Source organism: Pseudopodoces humilis, chromosome 6, assembly GCF_049639895.1.
Source record: "Pseudopodoces humilis isolate 2021_Gansu_Grassland_sample_001 chromosome 6, ASM4963989v1, whole genome shotgun sequence".
Lineage (NCBI taxonomy): Eukaryota > Metazoa > Chordata > Aves > Passeriformes > Paridae > Pseudopodoces > Pseudopodoces humilis.
This window is the reverse complement of record NC_142205.1, coordinates 2,814,888-2,828,124: the sequence shown is the minus strand read 5'-3', so window position 1 is coordinate 2,828,124 and position 13,237 is coordinate 2,814,888. Positions and strand designations below refer to the sequence as shown.

Below are 13,237 nucleotides of genomic sequence, written 5' to 3'. Positions count from 1 at the left end.
GGGGTCACCCAGCCAGGTGGAAAAGCAGCTTGGCAGGAAAGGACCTGGGGGTCCTGACAGACTCCAGCCTAAACCTGAGCCAGCAAAGTGACAAAAGGGACAGTGGTGGCCTGGGCTGTGTGAGACAAAACACTTCCAGCAGGTCCAGGGAGGATCCTGCCCCTGTGCTCAGCACTGGTGAGGCCACACCTGCAGCACTGGGCCCAGCTCTGCCTCCCCAGGACAAGAGGGACAGGGACAGACTGGGGAGAGCCCAGTGAGGCCACTGGAGCATCTCTGCTCTCAGGAGAGGCTGGGACAGCTGGGACTGCTCAGCCTGGAGAAGAGAAGGCTGCGGGGCTCTCATCCCTGTCCATCAACACCTGCAGGGAGGCTGCAGAGGGACAGAGCCAGGCTCTGCCAGTGGTGGCCAGGGACAGGACAGGGGGCCGTGGGCACACACTGCCCACAGGAGGGTCCCTGTGAACACCAGGGAACACGTTCTGCTGTGGGGGTCACCAGCTGCTGACACAGGTTGTCCAGGGATGTTGTGGAGTCTCCTTCCTTGGAAATTATCAAAATTTGTCTGGACACAGATGGGCAGCCAGGCCTGTGTGACCCTCTGCTGGTTTCTGCTGTCAAGACTTTCTGCCTCGAAGGGAAGGGAAGGGAGTCCCAGTACTGAGCAGCTCATTTTCTTGGAAAGCTCAGCATCCCCTCTTCTGCCCCAGAGCAGGGCATGGCAGAGGGTGGTGCTGACTGTGCTTGTCCCAGCCAAGTGCACTGTGCTCCCTTTCCCTTATCTCTGTCTCCCACTTAGGGCTTGGTGACTCCCCAGCTAAAGGCCATGCAGGTTATCCCAAATCTCAGATCATTTTCTTCTGTTCCAGATGAGTTCAACCGAGTAATCATTCCAGTGAAGAGAGGGGAAGAGAACACAGACTATGTAAACGCTTCCTTCATTGATGTGAGTCTGATCTTTTTTCCATCTTCTCTCAATGGAAACCACCTCATGCTGCTTCCTTTGGGAAGAATTTGCCCCAAACACTCCTTTTGTGGGTTTTGTATAGCTCCCTTGAGGTGCCTTTGCTTTGTGCCACTGGATGGTGCCGGTTTCTTTCTCCAAGAAACCCCTGGGGTATATCCAGCTCCTTGTGGGAGAGGAGAGCTGGAGCCTGAGCAGAGCTTCCAAATCCTGGGCTCACTTCTGCCCCTCTGGGCTCTGCTGATGGCTGTGGAGAACGGATCCACATATCCATGGAAATAGCACAGCAGTGCCCATTTGGTCAGAAAACATCCACCAGATTAGATTAGGGAGCAGTACACGATCCCAAAACCTTGGAGAGGAACCAGGTCAATCCCATTTCACCTGTCTGGGTGGCAGCAGGAGGCGAGGCAGGGAGGTTAAGTGCTGTCCTCACGCCAAGGAGGAGATGAGTGATTGCACATCCTTCTCTCCTGAGCAATCCTGTTGACTCCAGGGAGACATCTCGGCTGGGTATTGATCTCCATGCCACTGCTGGCCAAGTGACAGACCCTGATCTTTTCCCAATTTCTGCTTTCATCTCCTAATGACACGGAGCTTTTTTTCCCCAAAAAAGCAATCACTGAGTTTGCCCACTAAAACCAGTTTATTCCCAATTCTAACATCCCTAATTAATTGCTCCCTGAAATCTCCTTTGCTGGGTCCCTGCTGTGGCTGCAGGAGCAGCTGCCTTGTTGTGCATCCAGATCAGAAAGCTTCCATGGCACGTAAGCAATTTGGGCTGAGGATTCAATTTCCTGCCTCTGCTGAACTTTGCTTAAATGACGAACTCCAAATGACGAAGCATCTGCAGTCACAGTCTGCAGGGAGGGCACAGGGGAGTCAGAGGGGTTTGGAAACACAAACTCTTTGTGGCTGTGGAAGAGCCAGAGGCAGATCCAGCCTTCCTGCTGGTTTTCATGGATCATAAAATGGTCTGTGTTTGGAAGGGACCTTAAAGATCATCTAGATCCGTTTAGTTTTGCTTGCTTCTGCCAAAAATCCCCAGTAAAAATCGTACCTGGAGTACTTGGAGCTAAAGGAAAGCTCTGCTGCAGCACTCAGAGCTTGCAATGTTGCTTAGGTGTGCTGGAAACCCAAATGGGTAGAGCCAGGTGTGTGTGGGGAATATGATCCTCCCAAAACTGAAGTGAGCTTGGCAGGCCAGCCATGTCCAAGAGATTCCTCCTGCAGGTCCACTGACCCTGTTCCCAAATTCCAGGGTTATCGCCAGAAGGATTCCTACATCGCCAGCCAAGGGCCGCTGCAGCACACGATAGAGGACTTCTGGAGGATGATCTGGGAGTGGAAATCCTGCTCCATAGTGATGCTAACAGAGCTGGAGGAGAGAGGCCAGGTAAGCTCCCGGGATCAGCTGCGTTAAACACCAGGGAAATAAAGAAATGAGTGGCAGGAGTTTGGAATGGGATGACCCTTAAGGTCCCTTCCAACCCAAACCAGTCTGTGATTCTGGGAGTTTGTGAAGCCTGTGGGATCCCACCTGGTGCTGGGCAGCTGCCAGAAGATTCTTCTGTCCAAACCCTCGGGATAAATACGGGGTCCTCACGCTGTGTGCTCCTGTGATGCTTCCTCAGGAGAAGTGTGCCCAGTACTGGCCGTCCGACGGCTCCGTGTCCTACGGAGACATCACGGTGGAGCTGAAGAAAGAGGAGGAGTGTGAGAGCTACACGGTGCGGGACCTGCTGGTGACCAACACCAGGGTAAGAGCCTGGCTGCTCCCTCTGGCTGCTCCTGGCTTTCACTTGCTGGTGTTCCTCAGCTCCCCATTGTCCCAAAGGGATTTTATCCCTGTGTCCCTGCCTCTGAGAGCCGCTGTCCTGCTGCTCCCTCCTCAGCCATCCCCTCTGTTCTGCTGCCCTCACCGCCAGGCCTCCCTCCTGCTCCCCATTCCCCACACTTTCCCTACTCCATGCCCTGGGAACGCCACTCCTCCTGCAGGGATCGTTATCCCAAAGCCCCGAGCCCGTGGGTTCCTCGCTCCAGATCCCTCACCAGCTGCCTGAGCTCGAGCTGTGCCCTCCCCACAGGAAAACAAGAGCCGGCAGATCCGGCAGTTCCACTTCCACGGCTGGCCAGAGGTTGGGATCCCCGGGGATGGGAAGGGGATGATCAACATCATCGCAGCGGTGCAGAAGCAGCAGCAGCAGTCTGGAAACCACCCCATCACTGTGCACTGCAGGTAAAGCCTGCCTGGAGCAGCTGGGCCACCCCTCCCAGGGGATCTGCCCCACCAGGAGCTTGGGAGATGGTCAGAATCCCAAAGCATGTCCTGGATGAACTGGGAGAGGCTGGGGCAGGACTGGCTGCTCCAGTTCTCCAGCGCTTCCCATGTGGATCATCCCCCTGGGCAAACAGGGGCAGGCCAGGGGCTTTCCCTCACCCCCTGGTTTCTCTTTCCCAGTGCTGGAGCAGGAAGAACGGGCACCTTCTGTGCACTGAGCACTGTCCTGGAGAGGGTGAAGGCAGAGGCGATCCTCGACGTCTTTCAGACAGTCAAGAGTTTAAGACTACAGAGGCCACACATGGTGCAGACACTGGTAGGTGCCTCCTGCCCCACCAGAACCTCAGCAAGGATGGGCTGGGGGCTCAGTGTTGAGCAAAAACCTCTTTGATTCAAGGTTTTCACTCCATGACAGAGGGAGTGAGGGAAGATGTGGGTTCATCATCCCTGGAAGTGTCCAGGGCCAGGCTGGACAGGGCTTGGAGTAATCTGGGATAGTGGAAGGCTGGAGAAAGCTCATCCTGGAGGTTCCTTCCAACCCAAACCATTCTAGGATCTGTGATTCTAGTTTGTTTTGATCCCCTTCCTCTTGTTAAGGCATCAAATGCCTTTCAAGCACTGACAGAAGTTGTAGGAACCTCCTTGGAGACATCCTCAGCCACAGCCCCATGAATGGGCTGAAACACCTGGAAAAGTATCCTGGAGTGGCTGTGGAACCCTGCACATTTTTTAGGGTTGGGTGAGGTCTTGCAAGAGGGGTTTGCTCAGGGTTTTCAAAGAAAAGTCTTTTGGGATCCAAGCAGAACCTCAGAGAGGGAAGGGGAAAGCAGAGTTTCTTTCACCTTGAGCGCCCCAGCAAAGGTTTGGGGGTCACAAGGAGGTGGGACCTGCTCTGGACACCTGACCAAGCATCAGGTGCCATCTCAGGTGTGGATTTTCCTGATCTAACGCTGTTCTCCCCCAAATCCCACAGGAACAGTACGAATTCTGCTACAAGGTGGTGCAGGAATACATCGACGCCTTCTCAGACTACGCCAACTTCAAGTGAAGAAAAACAGGAACAAAAATCCACACCCACCCCCCCCCCTCAAAACAAATGACAGAAGAGTTGCCTTCTTTAATATTTTGTAATATTCTGTTTGTTAATATACCCCCCCAAACAAAAAAAAAAACAACAAAACTATGTGTATATATCTTAACTGTTTTAGAGGTTGGTACCATAAGCTTCATATTAGCTGGAGATTTTATATGTAGCAAAAGTGTTAGTGCAGATACTGTTGGCTCCTTTTTTTCCAATGTTTTATTGGGGAATTAAATAGCGTGATGTTTGGATTAATATTGTCATACCATCTCTCTTCTGGAGAGTTGATACAGGCTGTTATTTTGTTTGTAAATCTTTTTTTTTTTTTTTTTTTTTCTTGAGGGAGTAAAGCCTTTTTAAAAAAAAAAAAAAAAAGGAAAGAAAGGTATCTTGGATCTCATCTGAAAAAACAAAAAAAAAACCAAACCCCTCCCCCACCACCACCCAACCCCACCAGCACAAGCTTTTCCAAACCTGCAGGGAAATGGTTTCACATTTTTCTGCTGGTCAGCTCTTAAAAAAAAAAAAATAAGGAGGAAAAAAAAAAAAAGCTCATTCTGTGTGTGTGTTTATATATAAATACCCTCATTTTTGTACCAAAAGCTAAAGACCTTCCTCCCTCAGGGTCAGGCCACCATGTGCTGCTGGTTTGGAAACTAATTACCACACAGCAGAGCCCAAATGTTGGGATTTTGACCCCAAAAAAGCAAACCCCAGGAAAACAAAAGGATTTTTTCCTGCCTGAAGGAAAGGTCTGTGTGTTTGGAGCTGGATTTTAGAGCAGGGGTTGGGGTTGGCCCTGTGGCCCTGAGCTGAGGGTGATCACAGTGGCCCTGCCATCCCTGCTGGGGCTCTTTGGACCAGGTGAGCTCCATCCCCAGCTGCTCCAGGGAATGTCAGATGGTTTTTCCTGGCATCCTGAGATCACAGAATGGAGGAACAGTTTAGGGTGGATCTCACAGAATATCCAGTTCCACCTCTGCCATGGGCAGGGACACCTTCCACCAGCCCAGGGTGCTCCAAGCCCCATCCAACCTGGCCTTGGACACCTGCAGGGATCCAGGGGCAGCCACAGCTTCTCCTCCTCACCCTGACAGGGAAGGATTTCTCCCAAAAAACTCCAGGCCTGCTTTCTTTCAAGAAGAATCCAAAGGGACAGGAAATACCCTGAGGCTCAGGGGTGCAGCACTTGTATATTAGGAAAAAACCAAAACCAAAACAGGTTAATATGGTTGATTTTAATATTTTTTCTTATAAAGGAGTGCCTGAGGCAGCACCTTCCTTGCTCCTCCTGCAGTCAGGGGCACCAGGCTAATGGGGGGAGCTCCATCCCCACTGCAGGCACTGGGAGAACTGGTTTGGAGCAGAGGTTTCACCCCAAGGGTTTCTCTGGACACTCCAAACAGTGATGGGAAGCACAGGGTGGGTGGTATGGCCCAGGAATATTGACAGGTCTGCCCAGGGCTGTGCTAGACTCAGGATATGGGGTTGAAATCTAGGAAATTATGGATAAAAACAGCCCATGAGTCAGAGTATCCCAAGTTTTTCAGCTTTTTCCATCCAGGCAAGATTCACAGGGGGGTTCAGTGGAGGCACACAGGCAAGGGGACATCCTCAGCCACACCAAACACCCCCAAAATTTGCTTTGCTGCTGCCATCATCCCCACTCCATCACCTGGTACCCCTCTTGAGCCCAAACATCACCCCACTGCTAATAAATTCCAACTCCTAAATTTTGGGGGCTTTGAGCCAAGGCTGTCAGTCACACTCAGAAATAAATGTGGTGACCCCAAAGAAATGGGGACCCTCCTTGAACAGGGGGGCTTCATCTGTCTCCACAGATGCTCCACCCAGGAACATGGACCACCCCAACAAGTCCCTCCATCCCACTCCTCCCTGGTACTCTTAAGGAGTTTTCCCCCTTTTTTCTTCATTCCCAGGATCCCAGGGGGCCTGGAGAAGTTTTGGGGTTTGGGGAGCTGCCTTGAACTTTTGCCACAGCATCTGCCCTGGCCCCATCCTGCATCCAACTGCAAATATCAGAGAGATGAGCAGCTGCTGGACATAATCCAGGGCCAGATCCTGCCTAAATCCCCTTCCCGAGCTCTGCCACATGCTCTGAGCTGGGAGCTGTGGGCTCCATGGCCATTGCCAGCATCCAGCCCCAGTTTGGGGGTGACAAGTCTGAAATGGGGGGAGAACCGGGGAAATGGGGGCTGGGGTGGGTAGGGAAACTGAGGCACGAGAAATTTGCTCCCCTGCTTTCAACAAGAGCATCCCTGGATCTGCAGAGGGGCCATGTGGATCCATCCCTTTCCCAGCTGCCAGGAAATGGGAAATGAGCCCGTTCTGGGGGGTCCCCAGCCCTGGGTGATGGAGAATCCCCAAAACGGGGTGTTGGGGTGCTGAACTGCGGTGCCGAGGGGATCTGGGGGGGAAGGAGGGGCTGGGCACCGGCACGGGGAGGCCGATGCCATCAGCGAGGTCACGGTCCCCCGTGGGAACGGTGGCCAGGCCGACGTCATTGTCACCGAGCCCTTCAAATAGCGCTGCCCGCCCGGCCGGCCACCGCTCCGGCCCCGGTCACCGCTCCGGCCCCGGTCACCGCCACCACCGGCACCTGCCCGCCCAGGTGAGGCTGCCCGGCCACGGGACGGGCCCCGGGGTGGGGGGTCCTGCTTGCCCCAAATCACACCCCAATGGGGGGTTGGAGGGACTGTCCGTGCTAGATCCAAGCTCCAGCAGCACCCCGGGGTGCTGAGCCACTCCGGCTTCTACAGCCCCAAAGGGAACCCGGAGCTGCTCATTCCCTCTGGATCTGCACCCCAAACGCACCCCAAAGAGATGCTGGCTCATCCCCTCCAGCATCTGCATCCCAAACCCACCCCAGCACCACCCAAGGGTGTTCATCCTCCCTGGATCTCCATCCCTCCCACTCAACCCCTGAGGTTCTGCTGGACCCAAACCACCCCAGGCAGCGCCCACGGGTGCTCAACCCTCCCGCACCCCCCGGGGGTGTCCCCGGAGCGGATACCGGAGGGACAGGGTGTTGTGTCCCCGCAGCCCCCCGGCCATGGCACCCCGAGGGTCGCTGCTGCTGCTGGCGCTGCTGCTGCTGAGCTGCGCCCTGCCCCGCGGCCGCGGCCAGCACTGGTCCCACGGCTGGTACCCGGGGGGCAAGCGGGACCTCCGGACCCCCAACAACCCCCAGGTAGGGTGTCCCCCGCGGCTCATCCCCCTCCAGGTCATTCCCTTCCCTCCCGGGGTGATTCCCACCCATCCCGACTGTGTCCCCGGGGTTTGTGCCCCCCCCCCCATCCCCCGGGATAAAAACCTCCTTCTTCTGGGGTTATAATCCTTCTGGGATTTCCCCCCCGAGGCAGACTGCTCCAAATTATCCTCCCTGGATTACACCCCCTGGAAATGATGTCCCCGATTATCTCCCCGCCGAGTTCTTGGATTTATCCCCGCCCCAGATTAAACCCCACTCCGGTTTTATCACCCCCACGGGCTATAATCCCCCCAGGTTATCCCCCTCCCTGAATTATCCTGTTTTATCACCCCCACGGGCTATAATCCCCCCCAGGTTATCCCTCTCCCTGAATTATCCTGTTTTATCACCCCCACGGGCTATAATCCCCCCCAGGTTATCCCCCTCCCTGAATTATCCGGATTTATCACCCCCACGGGCTATAATCCCCCCTGAATTATCGCCGCCCTCCAGATTATCCCCCTTTTTCCAGCGGTTATTTTCCCCACGGATTTACCTTCCTCCCCGAAACCCCCGCAGTTTATCCACCCTGGAATTCTCCCCACCCGCGGGGTGATCCCCCCATCCCGGCTGGTTTCCCCCCCACGGGTGTCCCCCTTTCTCCCCCTCCCGCAGGTCCCGTCCCCTCTCGGGCGCTGCCGTCCCCTCCCGTGTCCCCTCCGGAGGGCAGAGCCGCTGCCGGTGAGCGGGAACGGGGCCGGGGGGTCCTGGGGGGGTCCCCGGGACCGGGACTGACCGATGCCCCCCGACCCACGCGGGACCGAGCCGGGACCCCCCCGCGGGGAATAAAGGGGCTGGGGGGGATTTGTGTGCAGTGATGGTGATGGGGGGCCCCGCGGGGGGCTCGGGGGAGGGGTGGCATGTGTCCCTTGGTGTCCCTTAGGGATGCCATCTGTCCCGTGGGTGGGATTGGTGTCCCCAGGGGGGGCTCTGTCTCTTGGGGGGTGTCCGAGAAGGGGCGGTTCTGTCTCCTGGGGGTGCTGTGTCCCGGGGGGGCTGCGCTGTTCCTTGGCATGGGGGTCGGGAGTGGCGGTGTCCGGTGCCAGGGGGCTGTGTCCTTTGGGGTGCCGCGTGTCGTGGGCGGCTGTTCCCTGGGGGGATCCCCTGTTCCCTGGAGTATCCCCTGTTCCTTAGGGGGATCCCCTGTTCCCTGGGGGGATCCCCTGTTCCCTGGGGGGATCCCCTGTTCCTTAGGGGTATCCCCTGTTCCCTGGGGTATCCCCTGTTCCCTGGGGTATCCCCTGTTCCCTGGGGGGATCCCCTGTTCCTTAGGGGGATCCCCTGTTCCCTGGGGGGATCCCCTGTTCCTTAGGGGGATCCCCTGTTCCTTAGGGGGATCCCCTGTTCCCTGGGGTATCCCCTGTTCCCTGGGGGGATCCCCTGTTCCCTGGGGTATCCCCTGTTCCCTGGGGGGATCCCCTGTTCCCTGGGGTATCCCCTGTTCCCTGGGGGGATCCCCTGTTCCTTAGGGGGATCCCCTGTTCCCTGGGGTATCCCCTGTTCCTTAGGGGGATCCCCTGTTCCCTGGGGGGATCCCCTGTTCCTTAGGGGGCCGTGTCCGGCAGGGGTTCTGCGTTCCGTGTCCCGTGTCCGTTGGGGTGGCAGATTCACAAGGGGGGGGAGGTCCCTGTCCCACTGGTGTCCCTGCCCCACTGGTGTCCCTGTCCCCTGCAGGGTGTCCCTGCCCCACTGGTGTCCCTGTCCCCTGCAGGGTGTCCCTGCCCCACTGGTGTCCCTGTCCCCTGCAGGGTGTCCCTGCCCCACTGGTGTCCGTGGCCGTGTCTCTGTCCCTCTCCCCTCCCCGCCTCCATTTCCCATCAGGCCCCGCTCCCTCCTCCCTTCCCGTGGCGCCGCGCGCGCGGCCTTGCCGTGACGTCATTCCCGCGCCGTGACGTCACTGCGCCGCCGCCATGCTGCCGGCGCTGAGGCGCTGCCGACCGGGGCCCGTCCCGCTCCCGGCCCTGGCGGCCGCGCTGGGGCCCGGCCCCTTCCCGGGGCTCTGTCCCGGCTGGTCCCCGCGGGCGGTGCCGGCGCGGGGCCGCAAGACCCGGCACGACCCCCCCGCCAAGTCCAAGGCGGGCCGGGTGAAGATGCCGCCGCCCGTGGACCCCGAGGAGCTGCTGGTGGTGCAGGAGCGGTACCGGCAGCACCGGCTGGTGCTCAGCGCCCTCCGGTACGGGAGGGGACGGAAATGGGGTTGTGGGGCAGGTCCGGGTTGGGCTGTGGCGATGGAATGGAGGGGCTTCTGTGGGGCACAGGAGTGTTGGGGGACTGCTGTGGGGCATGGGAGTGTTGGGGGGCTGCTGAAAGTCGATATGGGTTGGTGTGGGGCTGGTTGTGGGGCACAGGAGTGTTGGGGGGCTGCTGAAGGTCGATATGGGTTGGTGTGGGGCTGGTTGTGGGGCACAGGAGTGTTGGGGGGCTGCTGAAGGTCGATATGGGTTGGTGTGGGGCTGGTTGTGGGGCACAGGAGTGTTGGGGGGCTGCTGAAGGTCGATATGGGTTGGTGTGGGGCTGGTTGTGGGGCAGAGGGCCGGGGGATGGTTGTGGGTTTGGGTGAGGCTCTGGCTGTGGGGCAGGGGAGGGTTGAAGGGATGAATGCAGGGCAGGGGGCTGGGTGTGGGGTTTCTGGGGGTCACTGCGCTGGGTGAAGGTTTGGCTGGAGGGTAGAGCTCTAGGTATGGGGCTGTGAGGCTGCCGTGGGGCAGGGGAAGGTTGGGGTTGGCCGTGGCTCTGGGTATGGAGTTGGAGTCTGGGGAAGGTTCGGGGGGGCTGGTGTGGAACAAGAGAGGGTTGGGGGCTGGCTGTGGGGTGGGAAGCTGGATGTGGGGCTGTGAGGCAGGGGAGTGTCGAGCTCGTGGCCATTTGGGGCTGCTGTGAGGGACAGGGCTGGCTCTGGGGCAGGGCGCTGGTTGTGGGGCAGGGGAGGGTTGGGTCTGGGCCACTTTGTGCCGGGAGCAGGTAGATCCTGGGACACCGGGGGGTAGGGGAGGGTGGTGGGGCTTGGACTGATGAGGGGCAGGGAAGGGTCAGGGTGGTGGGACTGGGAGCACTGTGGGGCAGGGGGAGGGTCAGGGTGGTGGGACTGGGAGCACTGTGGGGCAGGGGGAGGGTCAGGGTGGTGGGACTGGGGGCACAGTGGGGCAGGAGCTCAATGCCCTCCCCTGCTCCTGACAGGGCAGAGTTCAGGGCTGAGGTGCTGCAGAAGAAGCAGGAGGAGCGCCTGGCTGCCGAGGGCTCCGTGGAGGAGCTGGAGGAGCACCGGCGCCTGATGGCCTGGAACGATGAGGAGAACGCCCGGCAGCGGGCACGCAGGTCAGCAGGGCCAGGGAGACACTGCCCTGCCCGGCTGTGACTTCTGCTCAGGCAGAACTGAACTCACAGTCTGGTCTAATATTTACAGAGGAGTTTGGGCAGGGTCAGTCTGGGCTGGGTTAGGGGCTGGGTTAGGGGCTGGTTCATGGCTGGGCCCAGAGACTGGTGGGGAATGGTCACATCCAGTCACCAGTGGTGTCCCCAGGGATCAGGGCTGGGCCCAGCCCTGTTTAACGTCTTTGTTGATGAGCTGGGTGAGGGGATCAAGTTCACCATCAGCACATTTGCAGATGACACCAAGCTGGGTGTGTGGGTCTGCTGCAGGGCAGGAGGGCTCTGCACCTACACAGGCTGGACCCAGGGGCTGAACCCGAGGATTTGAGGTTTAACAACGCCAAGTGTGGGGTCCTGCACTTTGGGCACAACAACCCCTGCATGCTCCAGGCTGGGGACAGAGTAGCTGGACAGGAGCCAGGCAGAAAGAGATCTGGGGCATGGATGGGCAGCAGGGTGGACATGAGCCAGCAGAGTGCCCAGGTGGCCAGGAAAGCCAATGGCTCCTGGCCTGGATCAGGAATGGTGTGGCCAGCAGGAGCAGGGAAGGGATTCTTCCCCTGTACTCGGCACTGGTGAGGCCACACCTCAAGTGCTGTGTCCATTTCTGGGCCCCTCAGTTTAGGATGGATGTTGAGATGCTGGAGAATGTCCAGGGAAAAGCAACAAAGCTGGGGAAGGGTCTGGGACACAAGTCCTGGTAGGAACAGCTGGGGGGGCTCAGCCTGGGCAAAAGGAGGCTCAAGGGAGACCTTGTCACTCTCCACAACTTCCTGACAGGAGGGTGCAGCCAGGATGGGTCAGGATCTGCTCCCTGGGAGCAGAGGACAAGAGGACACAGCCTTTTCCACCCTACTTGATTCTGTGATTCTGGGAAATCCTGACCTTTTAAAATAAATCTGCCTATGCAGCTATTGTGGTTCCTGTGCCTTTTGCTGCTGAGGGCGAAGTCAAGGTGCTCTGGGCAGCCTCCTGCTCTCCTGTGGGTGGGATATGTCGCCTCATCCATCAGATTTTCCTTTCTGTCTGGCAGAGAGGAGAGATTCAGGAAAGAAGAGGAGGAGCAGAAGAGGAGGAAGTTGGAGATTGCGGAGAAACGGGCCAGGAAAATGGAGGCTTTCCTGGAGGAGAAGGAGAAGGAGGTTCTCCAGCTGCAGGTAAGAGCAGCTGGTGCCTCCTGGGAAGCAGGCTGCCAGAATTCCCTGCCAGGGAGCCATGTGGAAGCCGTGGGCTTGTTTCCCACAGATTTTTCAGTTGGCAGCTGGGAACGCAAGTGTCGGCACCTTCCAGGGGTGTTGACAGCGCGTGGATGGGAGACAGCTCGAGCCAGAACTCTGGGAACAGGGTGGGATAATCCTAAGGGGATAATCCTTGTCCTTTGGTTCAGGAGGAAGCCAAAAACTTCATCACTCCCGAGAACCTGGAGGCACGCATCGAGGAGTGCCTGGACAACCCACGGAACTACAACTTCGCCATCGACAAGGACGGGCGGATCGTCAAACGCACGGTGCTGTCCTAGCAGCCCTGGCATGGGGCTCCTGGCCTGGCTTGTGTCCAGAGGCCCCCCCAGACAACACAGATCCTTCTTTGAATGTATAAATCGACAACAGGAGTGGTGGAGAAGGGCCACGGATCTGGCTGTGCTGCTTCCAAAGGGTTAATGCCTGCGGGAGAGGGGGTGAGGGGAAACTTGGAGGCTCCAGCAGCCTGGCTCAGCCCTGTGCTGTGCCTGTGATCCCACCTCCCACGTGTTTGGATCCCTCCTGCCTTCACACAGCATGTGGGGAGGAGCAGGAGCGGTCCTGAGACAGAGCCTGGCTCTGAGCTCCCCGCTGTCAGCTCCTCTGGATGCTTCCAAAGGCAAACGAGGGCTGAATGAATTTGTAGGAAACACTGACTTTCCCTTTTTTTGTTGCTGGGGGAAGGAATTAATTGTAATTCACATTTTAAACCGTCCTTTGCACATCTCTTGGTGTGGCTGAATAAGAAAATGTCTGAATGATCTAGAATTTCTGGTGTGTCCTTATTCCTCCCTTCAGGCTTTATTTATTCATCACCTGGAGCTGAAGGTGTAGAAAAAATGATAATGACTGTGGGTGTTCTGGGTTGTTGGGGTCTTGCAGGCTGTCAGCCTTGTCCTAAAATAATCTGGTTTTGGGCTGCCCAGTGTTGAGCACGGAGTGTGCTGTGGTTCAGCCATGGTCTGCAGATCCCCCTCCCTCCCTCAGTTAATTGACCTGAAATCCTCACTTTTTACCTCCACTTTTCACT

General features: G+C 57.6%; 3 protein-coding genes across 4 annotated transcripts in view; all 3 read left to right on the top strand.

Annotated features, from left to right (window-relative positions):
* The window catches only part of PTPRA (protein tyrosine phosphatase receptor type A), a 113,820-nt gene extending 109,017 nt beyond the window's left edge, over positions 1-4,803 (top strand). The window contains exons 18-23 of one of the 2 annotated variants that reach the window (XM_088056523.1): positions 870-946; positions 2,226-2,360; positions 2,599-2,724; positions 3,052-3,203; positions 3,426-3,561; positions 4,219-4,803. In XM_088056523.1, the coding sequence (XP_087912649.1) occupies positions 870-946; positions 2,226-2,360; positions 2,599-2,724; positions 3,052-3,203; positions 3,426-3,561; positions 4,219-4,293 (701 nt within the window). In that variant the 3' untranslated portion in view covers positions 4,294-4,803. The remainder of the gene's footprint in view (positions 1-869; positions 947-2,225; positions 2,361-2,598; positions 2,725-3,051; positions 3,204-3,425; positions 3,562-4,218) is intronic. The other variant, XM_088056521.1, reaches the window with a different exon arrangement.
* Positions 4,804-6,893: 2,090 nt separating this feature from the next.
* LOC148184075 (progonadoliberin-2) lies at positions 6,894-8,389 on the top strand. Its single transcript, XM_088056565.1, has 3 exons — positions 6,894-6,958; positions 7,390-7,537; positions 8,213-8,389. Exons 2-3 carry the CDS (start codon positions 7,400-7,402, stop codon positions 8,330-8,332), a joined length of 258 nt encoding a protein of 85 aa, XP_087912691.1. The 5' UTR covers positions 6,894-6,958; positions 7,390-7,399; the 3' UTR covers positions 8,333-8,389.
* A 1,118-nt stretch (positions 8,390-9,507) lies between these two features.
* Positions 9,508-12,975, top strand: MRPS26 (mitochondrial ribosomal protein S26). Its single transcript, XM_005517942.3, has 4 exons — positions 9,508-9,770; positions 10,775-10,912; positions 12,000-12,123; positions 12,354-12,975. The coding sequence occupies exons 1-4, from the start codon at positions 9,508-9,510 to the stop codon at positions 12,483-12,485; spliced, it is 657 nt and encodes a 218-aa protein (XP_005517999.2). The 3' UTR covers positions 12,486-12,975.
* The last annotated feature ends 262 nt before the right edge of the window (positions 12,976-13,237 follow it).